The following is a 20,331-nucleotide window of genomic DNA, read 5'->3' as shown; positions in this document are numbered from 1 at the left end:
CATGTTCTCTTGATGATCAGATAACTTGTATTTGTCCTATAATCACAGAAAAATTCTAGGGTTCCCATTTCTCTTATAAATCATTCATTTATTCATATTCACATCCCCAAATCATATCAGCTTCCCCATGTACTCAATTGTTGTATGACAATATGTAACTGTTGTTGAAGAAGTCTGAGTGGATCTTAAATAACTGTTTGTCTTGTAACATTTAGTAAACCTATGCCCCACCCCAGACAAGTAAACTGCCAAGGTGGACAACTCAGCACCTATTTTTCCCCTCATAATTAGACCTATGTTCCAGATAAATGAACTTTCATTTCCTTACATTTAGGAAATTGGGTATCTATTGATTAACTTTTTTTAATGAGTAGCTTCTAATTACATAGGCATTAAGGGTTCCAAAACACTTGACATACATTACCTCAGTTAAACCTCACAAAATCCTGAGTTTGATGTACAAATGTTAGTTTTTTAAAATATCAACAAATACAAAAACTGAGCAAAGGGATTAAGCAATTTACTCTTAGTCACACAGATTATTTAATGGCACAGCCAGAATTAGAAGGATGTTTTCTAACTCCCAGTAACCATATGAGATGACATTTTCCAAGCAAGCCTCAATAAATGATTTCTGGGGTGACTGGGGGGGGGGTTGGTGGTAGCTGTAATAAGAGGACTTGGATCCAAGGTGACCCATGGCCTGCAGGAGATTCATATCCACTTATACCAGTGGTTGACTTGCAGTTGAGGACTTAATTGAAAAATACTGAAGAAAATGAATCCTGACTGCCCCATAATGATGTGTTACTTCCCTAAGGTAGAGCCAAAACTCTATGGGTCCACCTTGCTTTTGAATAGGAGAAGAATACTTCTTTGAACCACTCTAGTATGTACCCTGCCACATATCTTTTGATCTGTTGACATAGTCTCTTTGCTGTTCCTGGAACAAAACACTGTGTCTTTCAACTGAACATTTTCTTTCACTGTCTCCCATGCCTGGAATGCTCTCCCTACTTATTTCTGCCTCCAGGCTTCTATGGATTATTTCAAGTCCTAATGAAATCTCTTCTTCTACTAGAAGCTTTCTTCAGTCATTTTTTTGTCATGTCTGATATTTCATAACCCCACGTGAGGTTTTCTTGATAATGATATTAGAATGGCTTGCCATTTTCTTCCTCAGCTTATTTTTTTCTTTAAATAATATTTTATTTGATCATTTCCAAGCATTATTCATTAGAGACAAAGATCATTTTCTTTTCCTTCCCCTCCCATAGCTGACGTGTGATTCCACTGGGTATCACATGTGTTCTTGATTCGAACCCATTGCCATGTTGTTAGTATTTGCATTAGAGTGTTCGTTCAGAGTCTCTCCTCTGACCTGTCCCCTCAACCTCTGTAGTCAGTCAGTTGCTTTTCCTCGGTGTTTCTACTCCCACAGTTTGTCCTCTGCTTATGGATAGTGTTTTTCTCCAAGATCCCTGCAGATTGTTCAGGGACATTACACTGCCACTAATGGAGAAGTTGATTACGTTTGATTATACCACAGTGTATTAGTCTCTGTGTACAATGTTCTCCTGGTTCTGCTCCTCTCGCTCTGCATCAATTCCTGGAGGTCTTTCCAGTCTCCATGGAACTCCTCCACTTTATTATTCCTTTTTGCACAATAGTATTCCATCACCAACATATACCACAATTTGTTCAGCCATTCCCCAATTGATGGGCATCCCCTTATTTTCCAATTTTTGGCCACCACAAAGAGCGCAGCTATGAATATTTTTGTACAAGTCTTTTTGTCCATTATCTCTTTGGGGTACAAACCCAGCAGTGCTATGGCTGGATCAAAGGGTAGACATTGTTTTATCGCCCTTTGTGCATAGTTCCAAATTGCCCTCCAGAATGGTTGGATCAATTCACAACTCCACTAGCAATGAATTAATGTCCCTACTTTGCCACATCCCCTCCAGCATTCATTACTTTCCTCTGCTGTCATGTTAGCCAATCTGCTAGGTGTGAGGTGATACCTCAGAGGTGTTTTGATTTGCACCTCTCTGATTATCAGAGATTTAGAACACTTTTTCATGTGCTTATTAATAATTTTTATTTCTTTAACTGAAAACTGCCTGTTCATGTCCCTTGCCCATTATCAATTGGAGAATGGCTTGATTTTTTGTATAATTGATTTAGCTCTTTATAAATATGAGTAATTAAACCTTTGTCAGAGGTTTCTATGAAGATTTTCCCCCAATTTGTTGCTACCCTTCTGATTTTAGTTACATTGGTTTTGTTTGTACAAAAGCTTTTTAATTTGATGTAGTCAAAATTATTTAATTTACATTTTGTGATTCTATGTCTTGCTTGGTTTTAAAGTCTTTCCCCTCCCAAAGGTCTGACATGTATACTATTCTGTGTTTACCCAATTTACTTATGGTTTCCTTCTTTATGTTTAAGTCATTCACCCATTTTGAATTTATCTTGGTGTAGGGTGTGAGGTGTTGATCAATTCCTAATCTCTCCCACACTGTCTTCCAATTTTCCCAGCAGTTTTTATCGAATTGTGGATTTTTGTCCCAAAAGCTGGGATCTTTAGTTTTATCATATACTGTCTTGCTGAGGTCGCTTGCCCCCAGTCTATTCCACTGATCCTCCTTTCTGTCTCTTACCAGTACCAAATTGTTTTGATGACTGCAGCTTTGTAATATAGTTTGAGGTCTGGGACTACAAGGCCCCCCTCATTTGTGTTTTTTTTTTCATTATTTCCCTGGATATCCTTGATCTTTTGTTATTCCAAATGAACTTTGTTATGTTTTTTTCTAAATCAGTAAAGAAATATTTTGGGAGTTCAATGGATATGGCACTAAATAGATAAATAAGTTTGGGTAGGATGTTCATTTTTATCATATTGGCTCATCCTATCCATGAGCAGTTAATGTTTTTCCAATTGCTCAAGTCTAGTTTTAGTTGTGTGGAGAGTGTTTTGTAGTTGTGTTCATATAGTTCCTGTGTTTGCCTCGGGAGATAGATTCCTAGGTATTTTATTTTGTCTAAGGTGATTTTGAATGGGATTTCTCTTTCTAGTCTTTGCTGCTAAGTTGTGTTGGAGATGTATAGAAATGCTGATGACTTATGCGGGTTTATTTTGTATCCTGCAACTTTGCTAAAGTTGTTGATTATTTCAATTAGCTTTTTGGTTGAATCTCTAGGATTCTTTACGTAGACCATCATGTCATCTGCAGAGTGATAACTTGGTCTCCTCCTTGCCTATTTTGATGCCTTCAATTTCTTTTTCTTCTCTAATTGCTACTGCTAGTGTTTCTAGTACAATGTCAAATAGTAGAGGTGATAATGGGCATCCTTGTTTCACTCCTGATCTTATTGGGTCTAGTTTATCCCCATTGCAGATGATATTAGCTGATGGTTTTAGATATATACTGTTTATTATTTTTAGGACCGACCCTTCTATTCCTATGCTTTCTGGTGTTTTTAATAGGAATGGGTGTTGTATTTTATCAAAGGCATTTTCTGCGTCTATTGAGATAATCATGTGGTTCTTGTTGGTTTGCTTGTTGATGTGGTCAATTATGTGGATGGTTTTTCTAATATTGAACCAGCCCTGCATCCCTGGTATAAATCCTACTTGATCATGGTGGATGACCCTTCTGATCACTTGCTGGAATCTTTTTGCTAGTATCCTGTTTAAGATTTTTGCATCTATATTCATTAGGGAGATTGGTCTATAATTTTCTTTCTCTGTTTTTGACCTGCCTGGTTTTGGAATCAGTACTATGTTTGTGTCATAAAAGGAGTTTGGTAGAACTCCCTCTTTGCTTATTATGTCAAATAGCTTGTATAGTATTGGGATTAACTGTTCTCTGAATGTTTGATAGAATTCACTGGTGAACCCATCAGGCCCTGGGGATTTTTTCTTAGGAAGTTCTTTGATGGCCTGTTGGATTTCATTTTCTGATATGGGATTATTTAAGAATTCTATTTCCTCTTCTGTTAGTCTAGGCAGTTTGTATTTTTGTATATATTCATCCACATCAGCTAAATTGATGTATTTATTGCCATATAATTGGGCAAAGTAATTTCTAATGATTGCCTTAATTTCCTCTTCATCGGAGGTGATGTCCCCCTTTTCATCTTTGATGCTGTTAATTTGCTTTTCTTCTTTCCTTTTTTTAATTAGATTGACCAGTACTTTGTCTATTTTGTTTTTTTTCAAAGTACCAGCTTCTTGTCTTATTTATTAAATCAATAGTTCTATCACTTTTGATTTTATTAATTTCTCCCTTAATTTTTAGGATTTCTAGTTTGGTTTTCTGCTGGGGGGGTTTAATTTGATCTCTTTCGAGTTTTTTTATTTGCATTTCCAATTGATTGATCTTTGCTCTCCCTAGTTTGTTAATATATGCACTCAGGGATATGAATGTACCTCTGATTACTGCTTTGGCTGCATCTCAAAAGGTTTGAAAGGATGTCTCACCATTGTCATTTTCCTCGATAAAATTATTAATTGTTTCTATGATTTCTTCTCTAACTAAACGATTTTGGAGTATCATATTGTTTAATTTCCAATTAGTTTTTGATTTGGTTTTCCATGTACCATTACTGATCGTTATTTTTATTGCCTTGTGATTTGAGAAGGCTGCATTCATTATTTCTGCTTTTCTGCATTTGTGTGCTATGTTTCTGTGACCTAATGTATGGTCAATCTTTGTGAATGTGCCATGTGGTGCTGAGAAGGTGTATTCCTTTTTATCCCTATTTATTTTTCTCCATATGTCTATTAATTCTATTTTTTCTAAGATTTCATTCACTGCTTTTACCTCTTTCTTATTTATTTTTTGATTTTATTTATCTAAATTTGATAATGGTTGGTTTAAGTCTCCCACTAATATGGTTTTACTGTCTATTTCTTCCTTCAATTCTCCTAGTTTCTCCATTAGAAATTTGGGTGCTATATTATTTTGTGCATACATGTTGATTAATGATATTTCCTCATTGTCTAAAGTCCCTTTTAACAAAATATAATTACCTTCCCTGTCCCTTTTGATCAGGTCTATTTTTGCTTTGGCTTTATCAGATATCATGATTACCACTCCTGCCTTCTTTCTGTCAGTTGAGGCCCAGAAGGTCTTACTCCATCCTTTAATTCTGACCTTGTGGGTGTCAACCCGCCTCATATGTGTTTCTTGAAGACAACATATGGTAGGGTTTTGGATTCTAATCCATTCTGCTATTCGTCTACGTTTTATGGGTGAGTTCATCCCATTCATGTTCAAAGTTATGATTGTCACTTGTGGACTCCCTGGCATTTTGATATCCTTTCCTAATTCTAACCTTTCTTCTTCAGCTCTAACTTTTTAATCCAGTGATTTATTTTAAATCAGTCCCTCTTTTCCCCTCCCTTGATATATTTCCCTTTCTAGCCCCTCCTTTTTTGTTCCCTCCCCCACCCCCTCTTCTTCCCTCCCTTTTTTATGTTCCTCCCCCCTACTCTTCTTGGTTTTCCCTTCTCCCTACCCTTTTTGGGTAAGATAGAATTCAAGATCCCAATGGATCTGTATGTTCTTCCCTCTCAGAGTTGATTTCCCTGAGAGTAAGGTTTAAGTAAAAACTCTCTTCTCTCCTTCTTATAGGAGTTTTCTTCCCCTCCCCTTCCCATGTGAATCTTTGTGTGTGAGAAAGATTATTGTATTTGGTCTTTCTTTTCCCCCTATTTACACATTACATTTTCACCACATATTAATATACATAGATTGATATACATATAGTCCTTATAGAAGAGAGTTTGAATAAAAGAAAAAGATAATATTTTTCTCCTTTTCCCTTTCCTTCATATTTACCTTTTCAGGTATTCCATGCTCTTTGTTTTTTGATATCGAACTTTCCACAGAGCTCTGGTCTTTTCTTTGCAAAAACTTGGAAATCTTCTATTTTGTTGAATGCCCATACTTTCCCTTGGATGTATATATTCAGTTTTGATGGGTAGCTGATTCTTGGTTGAAGGCCCAGCTCTCTTGCCTTTCTGAAAATCATGTTCCATGCCTTACGGTCATTCAGAGTGGCACTTGAAAGGTCTTGTGTGACCCTGATTGGCATTACTTTATATCTAAATTGCCTTTTTTTGGCTTCTTGTAGGATTTTTTCTTTTGCTTGAAAGCTTTGGAATTTGGCAGTTACATTCCTGGGAGTTGTCTTTTGAGGGTTTAGTGTAGAGGGTGTTCTGTGAACTCTTTCAGGGCCTGTATTTCCCCCTTGTTGTAGAATCTCTGGGCAATTTTCTTTGATTATATCTTGTATTATGATGTCGAGTTTGCTGTTTATTTCTGGCTTTTCTGGTAGTCCAATTATTCTTAAATTGTCTCTTCTCCCTCTATTTTCCAAGTCTATGACCTTGTTGGTGAGATGTTTTATGTTCTCTTCTAATTTCTTGGTCTTTTGGCTTTGCTTTATTAATTCTTGCTCTTTTACATGCTCGTTGTCTTCCAGTTGGCTGATTCTGACCTTTAAAGCCTGGTTTTCCTTTTCAGTTTGGTCAAACTGATTTTGTAGATGTGTGAATTTCTTTTGCATTATTTCCCACTTTTCCTCCCAGAAGGCTTCCATCTTTTTGGTCATTTCTGATTCAAATTCTTAATGGTTTTGTGGAGAGTTTCTGTTTCCTTTGTAAGGTTTCGGAGCATTTGCTTGTGTTTCCTCTTCTATCTCCTCTGTATTTTGTATTTTTCCTCCATAAAATGTGCCCAAAGTCACCCCCTTCTTCTTGTTTTTCTTGGAGTGTTGAGGCTTTTCTGTGCTGTTTTCCATCTCTATCTGAGTGGAGAGGTCTAGCTTTTCTTATCTCTGTCTGGTGTTCAGAGGCTTTAGCCCCAGGCAAATTGTCCGTTCGCGGGTGTTACTGCTCTCAGTTCCCTCCCAATGCTTCTTCGTTGCCTTACTTCCACTCTCTGAGCCTGGCTTGGCACTGTCCATGAGGTATCTCAGAGCCTTTGTGGGCCAGAAGGGCCTGCACTATGAGGGGGGAGGGGCCGAGGCTTCCCAGAGTTCTGAGGGCTCCTGATAGGATTGACTTCAGCTGGGTTGGACTGAGTGTGTCTTAAAGCAGGGACCTTCCCTGAGTCTGGGACAGAAGGATCCAGACAGGGGGCTACAGGCTCCCCTCTGTCTCTCTCTGTTTCCCTGCTGTCTAGGTGCCCCCGCGACTGACTCAGGTTGTTTTCAGGATGTGGCCTTCTGAATAGCCGGCCCTGAGGTCCTTTTGCTGGCTCTTAGGTTCCTGCTGCTGCCTCAGACTCAGTGCTCTGGGTTGGGGGGAATGGATCCTGGGACCTTCCTTCTGCCTACCCCTTAGATCTGAGTGATCTCAGGTTCTGGCTTTTGGGGGGCCGTACCTTTTGATCCAGCTTCAGGAGGAGGGTTCCCTGGATCTATCCTGTTGTTTGTTTTGAATTTCGGTGTCCTGGGAGCATACAGTTTGAGATCGGTAAGGAAGGGTTTCCGGAGATCTGAACTTTAGCTCTCTCTAAGTCGCCATCTTGACCGGAAGTCTCCCCTCAGCTTATTTTATAGATGAGGAAGCTTAAGGCAAACAAGGTTAAGTGACTTGCCTAGGGTCACACAACTAGTAAATGTAAAAGTTAAAATTAATGGTTGGATGATGATTATATGAAATTATGTGGTTGCCATTATTTATTATATCTTGAGTCAGAAATTTATTTACAAATATTTACAAATAAATAGGAAACAAAAAAGAAGAGAAATGTGAGGGGGGATAGAGAAGTTATCTATCCTATCAACCTAAATTTTTTGCTCCGGGTCTACTTAATCCAGGCAGAGATTAATTAGCTCTCAACCAGGAAGGCTGGTAGTAAGTAACCATGTGGCCTCCTCCAAGATGAAAGTTAGTCTCTTCAGAAGCTATGAAAGGGGTCAGCCTTCTTACTCACCTAATGAAGTAATCCAAGAGTCAGAGTCCAAGCAGAAACTGAGCTCTGAGCCCACGATACAAGCCACAGACTCCAGCAAAGCTCCTTCAAAGACTATCTAAGACAATCTCCAGAAGACAATCTCTTCATACTGTCTTCTCAAAGACAATCTGCCCTGAAGGAGTTCAGAGCTTGATTTTTATGGTGACTTCTTTTCACTTCCCCTCTTGACAGTTTCCAAATTGTCTAGCACTGCCCAAGGGACAGTGTCTATAGGATCAACTTCTCACCTTCTGAAGGTTAAGTTCTCATCCAAAAGATTCACAGATTCCAGCTGATTGAATAAAAAAGGTTCACAGTTTTCTGATTTGGTTGAATTTCTAAAGGTGTGACTTCTCTAAGTACCTTGCTAGCTTCTCACTTAGTACTAAGTAGGGTGTTTAATCTTTTGTTGATTCAATTCAAAAGTAGACAAAGGGGAGTTAATCTTGTCTTCATTCTAGTGAGGTACTAAGTAGAGGTACTTAAATTGGTGTTAACTTAGGATAGATAATAGAGTAAAGAATTCTCTTTCACATAAGTGGCTGAGACTAGATTTGAACTTCAGTGTTCTTGACTCTAGGCCTGGTGCTCTACAGGTACTATCTACCTGCCTTTTCCAACCTCTCTTAATTCTAGTAGCTTCCCTCTATTAATTATTTCCGTTTATCCTATATCTAACTTTTCTTTGATCATCATCTCCCTTGTTAATTGTGAGCTTCTTGAGGTTAGGGGATAGATTTAGACTTTTGGGGTCTCTCTTGATTAACACAGTGCCTGGCAAATAATAAGAGTTTGATGAGTGTTTATTATTGATTGATTGACTGAAGTCCAAGAGAATGTTGATGCAGCAAAGCCTGAAGTCTCAACAAAGCATTACAAAGGGCTTTCCCAGAATCTGGGCTCTTTTGGAGCAGAAATGAAGCATATTCTGAAAAAATGATCTTCCTTATAAATTTTCCATTGCATCCAACTATAAGTTTTCAGTGCTATCTTCTCCTCTCACTATATAAATGTAAATATTTTATCATTTAAAAAAAGAATAAGTGATTTGTTTTATTTTCATATTCAAAATAATATATTAGTTAGAAGATGAATAAATAAACATAGCAACTCCTGTGTATGAATTAAGCCCCTTTGGTATTCCCTAATTATTTACAAACTCTGCTAAGGTAAAGATTTCTTTAGACTAAGAGGAAGGTCATTGTCTCTGTCATCTCTTTCTACCCCCATTTTAATGTTCCTTCATTCCTTCATTCATTTAGTTGAATGGTTGATTCTTTTTTAAATAAAATTTTACTTTTTCCCCATTACATGTTAACATTCAATTTTTAGAGTTTTGAGTTCCAAATTCTCTCCCTTCTTCTGATCCTCCCTCTCTCCCTCCCTTCCTGTTCTCCCTCATCCCTGAGGTGTCAAACAATATGATATAGATTTTACATGTATAATTATGTAAAACATTTTTCCATATTAGTCATTCTGTGGAAGAGTTCTCAAGTGGAAAAAGAAAGAAGAATAAAGAAAATGAAATGTATGTTTCAGTCTGCATTCAGACTCCAGTGTTTTCTCAGAGGACACATAGCATTTTTCATCATCCTGTCAACCCTAAGGATGCTTCAGAAACTTTTCATAGTTTTTGGTTTATCTATATTCTTTCACTTTTCTCCCCACGCCAGTTCCTCCTTAATACCTTTGTACCACTTTCCAAATACTAATGCTAGTGCACTTTGGTTTCTCTTTGTGAGGGCAGAATCATGTTGATACATTGACCTCCAACGTTCTCTGAATTCCCTTATCCAAACGAATATGTAGAAAGTCCCTAAATATGTCATTTCTTTCTAACTCACTTAAAACTCTGTCTGGGGTGAATTATTTCTTAATTGTACAGGTTGGATCAGACTTTTGTTTTGCTAACCATTTTAAAACCACTAAATACATACATACAAGTTTCTTCCTATTTTGGTACTGTTTGGGGCCCAGGTGTTTTCCAGAGCTCTTCAACAAGGATGACTTCTCACGATGTCTGTTATTTAGTTGCTTAGCTTGGAAATGCTTTTCTTTCAGAGGCACTGCAAAGAGTCCCTTGATATTTCTATACACACTTTAATTGCTATTAGTCAAGATAGTAGAAGCCTAGCCAAGTCAGGGGGAGAGAGGTAGAGTGGAGAGGGGAGTCCCATGAGAGACGCAGGTGCAGCTTGGAAATTAAATTGCATTTGAGACATTCATAGCAATTTGACTCCATTCAAGATGGGTTTTATCCTAGGTGTTAAGGGACCCAGGTCCCCAAAGGAAGGGTAAGTCATTATCATTTTCACTAGGTCCTTAAGTCACTGGACTATTGATTTCCTAGTTTTCAAATCCTCCCTTTATCATACACTTGACTATAAATAGCTCCCCACTTTCTGCTCATAGAGCATTCTGTGGGTTTCATTAAAATTGGTTCCTTGCTTCTTCCAAAGTGATCCATTGCTATGTGAGACCACTGTAATCATTATGAATAGTCAGAAAAGGCCTTTGCATGAACCCCATGCTTTACAAGAGTGGGTATTGTGAATATGGGCCTTGCTAGTATATCACTGGTAGGACCAGGGTTCAACTTTGTTACATAAAAATTGGGAGTGTTAGGTAATGTGGAAAGGAAACAAGACTGACAGTTGGTGGAGGAAGGGGCAACTGGGAGTGGCAGTTGGGTCTTATGACTAGCACTTCCTTCCTGCCAGGCTTTACTTCCTTTCTGGTGTTGGGGGAGGGAGGAGCTTGTTCAGTCCAGTCTGGTGTGGAGTGCCTCTCCTTGGTTCAGCCCGAAGATTCAGGCCCAATCACTTCTGAAGGTCAAACCTGTTCTTGTTTGCCTTCTGTCTACTACTAAGATTCTGAATTAGACAAAGCGAGGACTGATATAGAGTAGATGGGAGTGGGAGAAACCCTCCACCAGCCTCTGGGGCCTGGCCTCAGCTCTGAAGCTGAGGAAAATCTCCAATTCCAACTGGTTATTAAACTTTATATTATTTGAATTCGCAGTCAGATAAGTGGACTATCTTTTCTAGCCATAGAGGGAGCTGAACATCAGTTCAGTCATTCAACGACAAACAGTCCTTATTGGACCCCTGCTGCTTCCTCTTGGCAGGGGGGGGGGGGCATCTCTCTCCTCTGCTTCACCAAGAAATATTCCCTCTCTCCCCTCAACTCCTCCATACCCCCATACAAACCTCCCTTTATCCCCCGGTTTTTAATTTACCCAGTCTTTCCCCAATAAATATAACTGTAAGGTTATCAAGTTTAAAAAAAATGTTTATCAGATTATTAACTGAACCTTATAGGCCATTCAAGGCCTAAAGTGAAAGTTGACTTGTTTAGCTATTAAGTTATTAAACTATGAATTTTTCAGGATTTAGCTTGAGATCAGAATCTTTAAGCAATTCCTTACACTTGGGAAATTGTGAAGACACCATTGTGTTAGGTTTAGAAGGGCCCAGATCTCTCACAGACACCCCAATAAAGACCTAGAAATGTATTATAAGGACAATGATGAAGAAAACCAAGAAGAATCAGCTATAAATTTCATCTAGTCCAAGATTGTACAAAAGGACTTCCAGAACCTTGTGGAAGTGTAGTATAGAAGCAAGTTGTGATAGGTAGAAGATAAAGTACAAGCCAACATGGTACCACAAGAAGACAGAAGCCTAGTGTAGCAGAGATGCCCAGAGTGACATCCAGCTTGGGGTAACCCAGGAACCCTGTTCCAGGCAAGGGAAAGGACTAGACCAGCACCAAGTATGGAGAAAATCAGAGGCTCAATCTGAGATGAGAGATAGGGCCAGTCAACTGCCCTATTATGACAATACTTAGGAACTCCAGTCTCATAAAGTGAGAAAATAGGACTCTACTAGGAAAGAGATATAATCCCATCCTAACCTGAGGCCACCAGTGTTGGTTACCCAAGTGACCATCCATGGCAGGAGACAGGACCAGATCACCATCCAGGTAGCCATATCTGCCTCAGCATCCAGACAACTCATACCTGACATAATATCAAGAACTGAGCCAAAACCACAGCAGGAGACAAGGCCAAATCTTCTTCTAGTGAGTGGAGGTTAGTCTTTGCCATTGAACACAGAATGAAATAGGATCCACATATACCATCCAAGACTATGAGAGTGAAGTTGACCTAAGAATGAAATCCAGAAACTGAAGCTAGAGATATGAATTAATGGAAGAAAATATTGAATAAATGAAGAAATGCCTTTGACTAAGAGTAGCACAAAGAATCAATTCAGAGGAATTCCATAACAAGTTCAAGTATAGGCATGGGAAAATAGTATCCTGAAATTAGGGAATATAAAGGTTCTTGGAAGAAATCAAACAAAATACAAAATGAAATAACCAGAGAGGAAAAGTGACAAAGAGAATTATTACCTTCAGACAGATGATAATAAACCTTCCTCAAGAATTGAATTTCCTAAAAACTAGAATAATACAAACAGAAAACAATAACTCAATGAGAGTAGAAATTATTGAAACAAAATCAGAAGTTTAAAAAAAATAGAGAAAATACAAATTCTGTGTAAACCCCCCCCCAACCTAACCTGGAGAACAGGTCAAAGTGAAATAATCTAAGAATCATCAGACTACCTAAGAATCAACAACCCCTCCTTCAAAAAAATCTTAGGTACTATAATTTAAGAAGTCATACATTAAAAATACCCAGGTCATTTAGAACAAGGTGAAAAGTAAAAAGAAAAATAATCCATTGGTCATGTCCCAAGAGAAACCTGAAAGTGAATACTCCCAGTAACATCATGATCAAAGAAAAATGCTCCAAGCAACCAAAAAGGAAGTGTTCCTGTACCAAAGAGTTAATTTGATACTTGCCACGATAAAAGAAGAGAACTCTGCATATGATACTTCACAAGGCAAAAGTGGGATGAGCTATCTCAGGAGGTAGTAGAGTGTGTTTTTGGAGATCTGCAGCCAGTGAGTTGGTCAATAAAAATTCATTAAGTGTATGCCTATATATGAGGCACTGGAGATACAAGAAAGGAAAATTTTCCCTTTTTTCAAGGAGCTTATGTTCTAAAGAGGGAGACAGCGTGTAAATAATTATGTATAAAATATTAACAGAGGAAAGAACTGGCAGAAACTGGGGATACCCCAGGACTAGATTTCAGAAAAGGTTCTTGCAGAAGGTAGTAGGTGAACTAAATCTTAAAGGAAGCCAAGGAAATAAAGTTTGGATAATTACTAAAGGATAAGATACATTGTAGAACAATTCTTATCCAGGTATGAGTTGGACAAAATGTTCACTGCAATTGTTTCAAAGATTCTGCTACTCAATATTTAAACATGATTTAGTTTCCTCACTCAGACAATGACTTTCTTCTAACCAAAAGACTATTTTGCTAATTTCCATTGTGTAGTGTTAAGGCACTGTTGGCCACCCTCCTCTTCTTGAATGTCTCTCCTTTCTCTTAGGTTCTGTACCACCTAGTCTTTCTCTTTCTTACTCTTTTAATTATTTCTCTAATTCTGGAGTCGGTGGTTCTCAGTACAAGTCCCTGCTATGTGTCTTACTTCCTGAATGACATTGGGCAAGCCACCTAACATTTCTAGGCCTGGTTCCTCATTTGTAGAATAAAGAGGTTGGAGTTGATAACCTGTTAGAGTTCTCTTAGCTTAGAGCCAGTGATACTCTGCTGACCATTCTTCATACTATTTAACTATGAGCATTTCCCAAGAATCTTTGTCCTTATCCTTAACCTCTTCATACTTCTAGTCACTCAGAGAGCTCATTTACTTTCATCATGATTCAGCTATCATGTATATATAGATGACTCTCAAATCTTTATTTCAGAGCCTGAATCCTTTTCATTTAAGTTTTTTTAAATTTAATTTTAAATTCCTTTAATTTCCTCAGTGAGATGATGATTTAGTTAATATCTATGTTTAAGCCCAACTCCATCCTTATCACCTCAAAACAACAACAGATGTACCAAATGAAGTAAAAGATGAAGAAAAATAAAACCTAAGGATTTCCTATACCACATTTTGAAAACCACTGCTGAAGAGATTGTGATGCTATAATACTGGAAGCCATATAGCATTACCAGGGAAACATTTATGTTAGAAAGATTAATCTTTGTTATAGAGAGCTATTAGGGATTGTTAAGAGCACTTTGTACTTCCCCAAATTTAATCTATTCTATCCTCTTCTACCAGATCAATTCTGGGCTCACTGATGCCAACTATTTCATGTTTACAGCACATCTACCAAATATATAAGCTGTCTAACTCAAAGGACCTACCATCAGATTTATATGATATTCAAATAGTCATTTGCATCCATTTGATTTTTCCTATATGGATTGTTAGGTTTTTCTTCTTATTGAATAATTCCAATGATATTAGCAGACATGATGCAGCCAGTATGTCTAGAGAATACATTTGGATCTGATGTAGCACCTTCTCCAGACCTGTAACAAACACCTTTGGAGAGCATAAATCTCCCATTTTAATGCTTCCTTTGTTATTAATAGGAAGATTTTGGATGTTGGTGGATTGGTTTGTATTTCTTAAATGCCTGTTGTATGCAAAGCCATTACACTAGTTATTGGAGACAAAAAGATAAAACAGTCATCTCTGGGGTTGAATGTGCAAGAAATCTCATATGATCCTAATAAATTAATGTGAGAAAAAAGCAAAGTGAAAAAGGAAAAACTGCAAAATTGAGATGACCCTTGAGAGCTCTCTAAACTAAAGCAATAGAGCTTGAAGACAATTTGATGAGACAATCGAATAATTATAAGTTTGTAAAAAAAAAAACAAAACTTTGGTACAGAGTAGGTGCTTAATATATTTTTTGCTATAACAAAAAGTTCAGTTGTTTCTGTCGTATCCAACCCTTTGTCACCCCATTTGGGGGTTTCTTGGCAAAGATAATGAAGTGTTTGCCATTTCTTTCCTTCTACAGTTTATTTCATAGATGAGGAAAGTGAAGCAGATAGGGTTAAATGATTTGCCCAGGAACAAAGAGTTAGTACTTGTCTGAGGCCAGATTTAAACTCAGGAAGATGGGTCTTCCTAATCCCAGGTCCACTTTGTTACCTGAGTTCAAATGTGATACTTAGTAGCTGTGTGATCCCAGGCAGGCCCTTAGCTCTATATGCCTTATTTCATCAATAAAATGACTTGGAGAAGGAAATGGCAAAGCACTCAAGTATCTTTGCTAAGAAAACCCCAGATGATGCCTTGAAGAGTCAGACATAACTGAAATGACTGAACAACAATGACAAAAAGAGCAGCTATAAAAGTGTATATACATAAAAGTCTTTTTCCTCTAGCTAGGATCTCTTTGGTTATAGACTTTTAGTATTCCTGGGTGAAAGCGTGTAAGATGTTTTGTGACTTACAGAGTATGTTTCCTGGCTTGTTCTGATCTATGTGTTGGGAGGCTTCCCAGTTAGACTTCCAGTTAGACTTTTATTGTTAAACATCTTTTATAGCATATACAGGCAAACCTAGGCTAACCAAATAGATTTACCATAGTTTCTTGATTAAAACAATCTTTCTAATATTATTTTTCTAATACTCTATTTTGAGAGAGTTGGGATGTTACATTTCTTCTCAGTCTGTCATCTTGAGGAGAAAATGCAACATGCAGGCAGTACTTTTGTTAAGCACCTACTACATGGTGAACTCCATAATAAGCACTGGGGGAGATACAAAAGGTAGATAGGACATTATTCCTGTACTCGATGGCATTGTACTTTTATAAGGGGATAAAATACGAACACAGAGAGCTATAATACTTAGGACAATTTCAAAAGGAATATTCCAGAAATGTTTTTAGTTATCTTAGTAATGAGAGCAGTTAGATGGTACAGTAAATAGAAGTGGTGGGACTAAACGCAGCAAGATCCATCTTCCTGAGCCATCTTCAAAACTGACCTCAGACACTTCCTAGCTATGTCACCTTGGGCAAATCATTTAACCCTGTTGGCCTCACTTTCCTCATCTGTAAAATAAACTGTAGAATGAAATGACAAACTAGTATCTCTGCTGAGAAAACCCTCAATGGGGTTATGACATGTCAGATATGACTGAAATGATTGAAAAACAACAACGAAAGCAATATCATGACATTTATATCCCAAGATAAAACCTTGAAAGATTATTTGGATGTACAAAATAACCTCAGTATTTGTGACCTCCTCTGTTAGATGATAAGTTCCTTGAGAGTAGGAACCTTGTCCTCCTACTCTTTAATAAGGGACAAGAGTCTAAACATCTAGAAAGATGTTTGAGAAATACACTGGATTTTTATCTAATGAGTTGATCCTCATAATGAATTTATGCCTTTGTCTTTCAGATTCATCTCTCACTTTGGCACAAATGATGGGTGTTGGATTTGGATCCGTGGCTGTTGTGGTCATCTTAGTGCTTCTCTCTTTCTCCATAGTATGGTATGTGATACTGGCATGTATGAGAAACAGATTGGAATTGAACACATAAATATTTGGTATAGTAGACTTTACTACTAAATTCTCTTTTTAAAAATCTTTGGACTTTCGGGTAAACATGGCTGCAATCTAGACGCGAATCACTTCCTCTCCCCAGAACCCAACAAAATAGACTACCTCAAAAGAACATAAAAATCATCTTTGGAAGAATGGAGGGACTCTACAGTAGGGCACAGAAATGAAGGTACGTGGGGTTTGAGCATTTCCACACTATAAGAAGGAGAAAAAGCTCACACCCAAATGTGATCTAAACTACCCTCCCCCACCTCACCTACAGAACCAGAGTCGGGACCAGTGCACTCAACAGAGACAGCAAGTGAGTGAGGGATGTCTCAGTAGTGAGTGGGGGGGCACATCAGGGTCCTTGGGATCTAACTAGGACTGCCAGGGACCTACCCCTGAAGGCAGTTACATAGGAGATCCCTGAGCACTGGAGATCACAGACTGCAGGTGCTATTGCAAACTGTGGACACTGTGGAGACTCCAGAGCCTGCCTGAGGCAAAAGCCCCTCTGCTCGTTATAGTGAGTGGGGGGTCACACCAGGGTCCTTGGGAACTGACAAGGGCTGCCAGGGACCTACCCCTCAGAGTGGTTTCATAGGAGACCCCTGCGCACGGGAGAGCACAGACCGTGGGTGCTCTAGCAAACTGTGGATGCTGTGGAGAGGCCAGAACCTGCCTGAGGCAAAAGCCCTGCCTCTTAACTCCACATAAACCCTGCTCATCTCACTCAGATTCCTGACTAAAAAGGAAAGGGAAAACCACCAAAGAGATGAGTCATTGTGCCCAAGACCAACCCTCCAAGAAGAACAGGAAAAAAGTGACTATTGTAAACTTTTATGGAGGGAAAACCCAGGCTACAGAGGAAAAAGAGGATGAAATTCATACAAAGTCAAAACCTTCCCCCCAAAATGAAAATTGTTCACAAGCTCTGGAAGAACTTGAATTGGAGCTTATCCAAAAGATGGAAAACTTCTGGCAAGAAAAATGGGAAAAAATTCAGAGAGAGGTCAACAGTCAGATAGAGAAGAACTCCTATTTGGAGAAAAACAGTTGGAAGCTTCAAAAAGCAGGGCAGATCAAACTGAAAAGCAAAACCAGTACTTAAAGACCAGAATTAAGCAACTGGAAGACAATGACCTTGTAAAACAGCAAGAGTTAATAAAGCAAAGTCAAAAAATTAATGAATTAGAAGAAAACATAAAATATCTCACTGACAAGGTGACAGACCAGGAAAACAGAGGAAGGAGAAACAATTTAAGAATCATTGGTCTACCTGAAAAAACCAGAGATAAACAAAAATCTTGATTCACTACTACAAGAAATAATCAAAGAAAACTGCCTGAAGCTCTTGAAGAAGGGGGCAAAATGGAAATTGAAAGGGTTCACAGAACACCCTCTATACTAAATCCCCAAAAGACAACCCACAGGAATGTAATTGCCAGATTCAAGAGCTTCCAAACTAAGGAGACAAATCTTACAAGAAGCCAAAAAGAGAAACTTCAGATACAAAGGAGCACCAATCAGGATTACATAAGACCTGGCAGCGGCCACGCTAAAAGATGACAAGGCCTGGAACACGATATTTAGAAAGGCAAGAGAATTGGGTCTTCAACCAAGAATCAGCTATCCATCAAAACTGACTATATACTTCTAGGGGGAAGTATGGGCATTCAACAAAATAGATGATGTCCAAGTATTTGTAAAGAAAAGACCAGAACTCAGTGGAAAGTTTGACCCAAACACAAAGAGCAAGAGAAACATGAAAAGGTAAATATGAAAGAAAAGGAAAAGGAGAAAAATGTTTTTTTCTTTTATTCAAACTCTTTTCTATAAGGACTACAATTAGATCAAATTATATATATTAATATATGGGGAAAATGTTATGTGTAACTCTCAAAAATTGTATGCATTAATAGAGTAATCAGAAGAATCCACTCAGAGGGAAAGATTGGGTATTAAGATGATTTGGAGGAAAAAAAAGAAAGAAAAAGGGAGGGGAGAATCAATGATGGTACCAGGATATACTTGAAGAAATAGAAATAAATTAAATAGAACAATCTTTTTCACACAAGGATACATGCAGGAAGGGGAGGGGAAGAATTCACTTATATGAAGGAGAGGAAGAGAGTGCTAATTGGTATTACTTAAATGTTACTCTCAGTGAAATCAACTCTGAGAGGGAAGAGCATCTAGATCCATTGGGATCTTGAATTCTATCTTATCCAACAGGGTAAGGGAGAAAAGAAAACTTAGGGGGTTGTGGGGAGGGAGTTTAGAAAGGGAGGGAAGGAGAGGGGGGAGGGAAATTAGCAGACCCCCCCAAAAAAAACAAAAACAAGAAGGGAACAAAGAGGGAGGGGCCAGAAAGGGAAGCATAGCAAGGGAGGGGACTAGGGGGACTGATTTAAAGTAAATAACTGGTTTAAAAGGTTATAGCAAAAGAAGAAAGGTCAGAATTAGGGGAGGATATCAAAATGCTGGGTAATTCACAAGTGACAATCATAACTTTGAATGTGAATGGGATGAACTCACCCATAAAACGTAGATGAATAGAAGAATGGATTAGAATCCAAAACCCTACCATGTTGTCTTCAAGAAACACACATGCGGCAGGTAGATATTCACAAGGTCAGAATTAAAGGTTGGAGTAAGACCTATTGGGACTCAACTGACAGAAAGAAGGCAGGAGTTACAATCATGATATCTGACAAAGCCAAAGCAAAAATAGACCTGATTAAAAGGGATAGGGAAGGTAAATACATCCTGATAAAAGAGAGTATAGACAACAAGGAAATATCACTAATCAACATGTATGCACCAAATGGTATAGCACCCAGATTTCTAATGGAGAAATTAGGAGAACTGAAGGAGGAAATAGATAATAAAACTATAATAGTGGGAGATCAGAACCAACCACTATCAAATTTAGATAAATCAAATTTAAAAAATAAATAAGAAAGAGGTAAAAGATGTGAATTAAATCTTAGAAAAATTAGAGTTAATAGATATATGGAGAAAAATCAATAGGTACAAAAAGGAATACACCTTCTTTTCAGCAGCACATGGCACATTCACAAAAATTGACCATACACTAGGTCATAAAAACATGGCATACAAATGCAGAAAAGCAGAAATAATAAATGCAACCTTTTCAGATCATAAGGCAATAAAAATAATGATCAGTAAGGGTACATGGGGAGCCAAATAAAAAATTAATTGGAAATTAAATAATATGATACTCCAAAATCTGTTAGCTAGAGAACAAATCATAGAAAGAATTAATAATCTTATTGAAGAAAATGACAATGGTGAGACATCCTTTCAAACCTTATGGGATGCAGCCAAAGCAGTACTTAGAGGAAAATTCATATCCCTGAGTGCATATATTAACAAATTAGGGAGGGCAGAGATCAATGAATTGGACATGCACATCAAAAAACTTGAAAGCAAACAAATTACAAACCCCTAGAAGAAAACCAAATTAGAAATCCTAAAAATTAAGGGAGAAATTAATAAAATCAAAAGTGATAGAAATAAGACTAGAAGCTGGTACTTTGAAAACACAAACAAAATAGACAAAGTACTGGTCAATCTAATTAAAAAAGGGAAAGAAGAAAAAGCAAATTAACAGTATCATAGATGAAAAGGTGGACCTCACCTCCAATGAAGAGAAAATTAAGGCAATAATTAAAAACTTCTTTGCTCAATTATATGGTAATAAATATGTCAATCTAGGTGATAGGGACGAATATTTACAAAAATATAAATTACCTAGACTAACAGAAGAAGAAATAGAATTCTTAAATAACCCCATATCAGAAAAAGAAATCCAACAAGCC

At 37.8% G+C, this 20,331-nt stretch overlaps 1 protein-coding gene across 3 annotated transcripts in view; it reads left to right on the top strand.

Moving 5' to 3' along the window:
- Positions 1-20,331, top strand: part of SUSD1 (sushi domain containing 1) — a 376,643-nt gene that overhangs the window by 308,892 nt on the left and 47,420 nt on the right. For 2 of the 3 annotated variants that reach the window (XM_007498164.3, XM_016423857.2), the window contains one exon: positions 16,339-17,983. In XM_007498164.3, the coding sequence (XP_007498226.2) occupies positions 16,339-16,481 (143 nt within the window). In that variant the 3' untranslated portion in view covers positions 16,482-17,983. Of the gene's footprint in view, positions 1-16,338; positions 17,984-20,331 lie in introns of those variants that run through there. The other variant, XM_007498165.3, reaches the window with a different exon arrangement.

This window comes from Monodelphis domestica, chromosome 7 (genome assembly GCF_027887165.1).
Source record: "Monodelphis domestica isolate mMonDom1 chromosome 7, mMonDom1.pri, whole genome shotgun sequence".
NCBI classification, from domain to species: domain Eukaryota; kingdom Metazoa; phylum Chordata; class Mammalia; order Didelphimorphia; family Didelphidae; genus Monodelphis; species Monodelphis domestica.
This window is presented reverse-complemented; position numbering and strand designations above follow the sequence as displayed.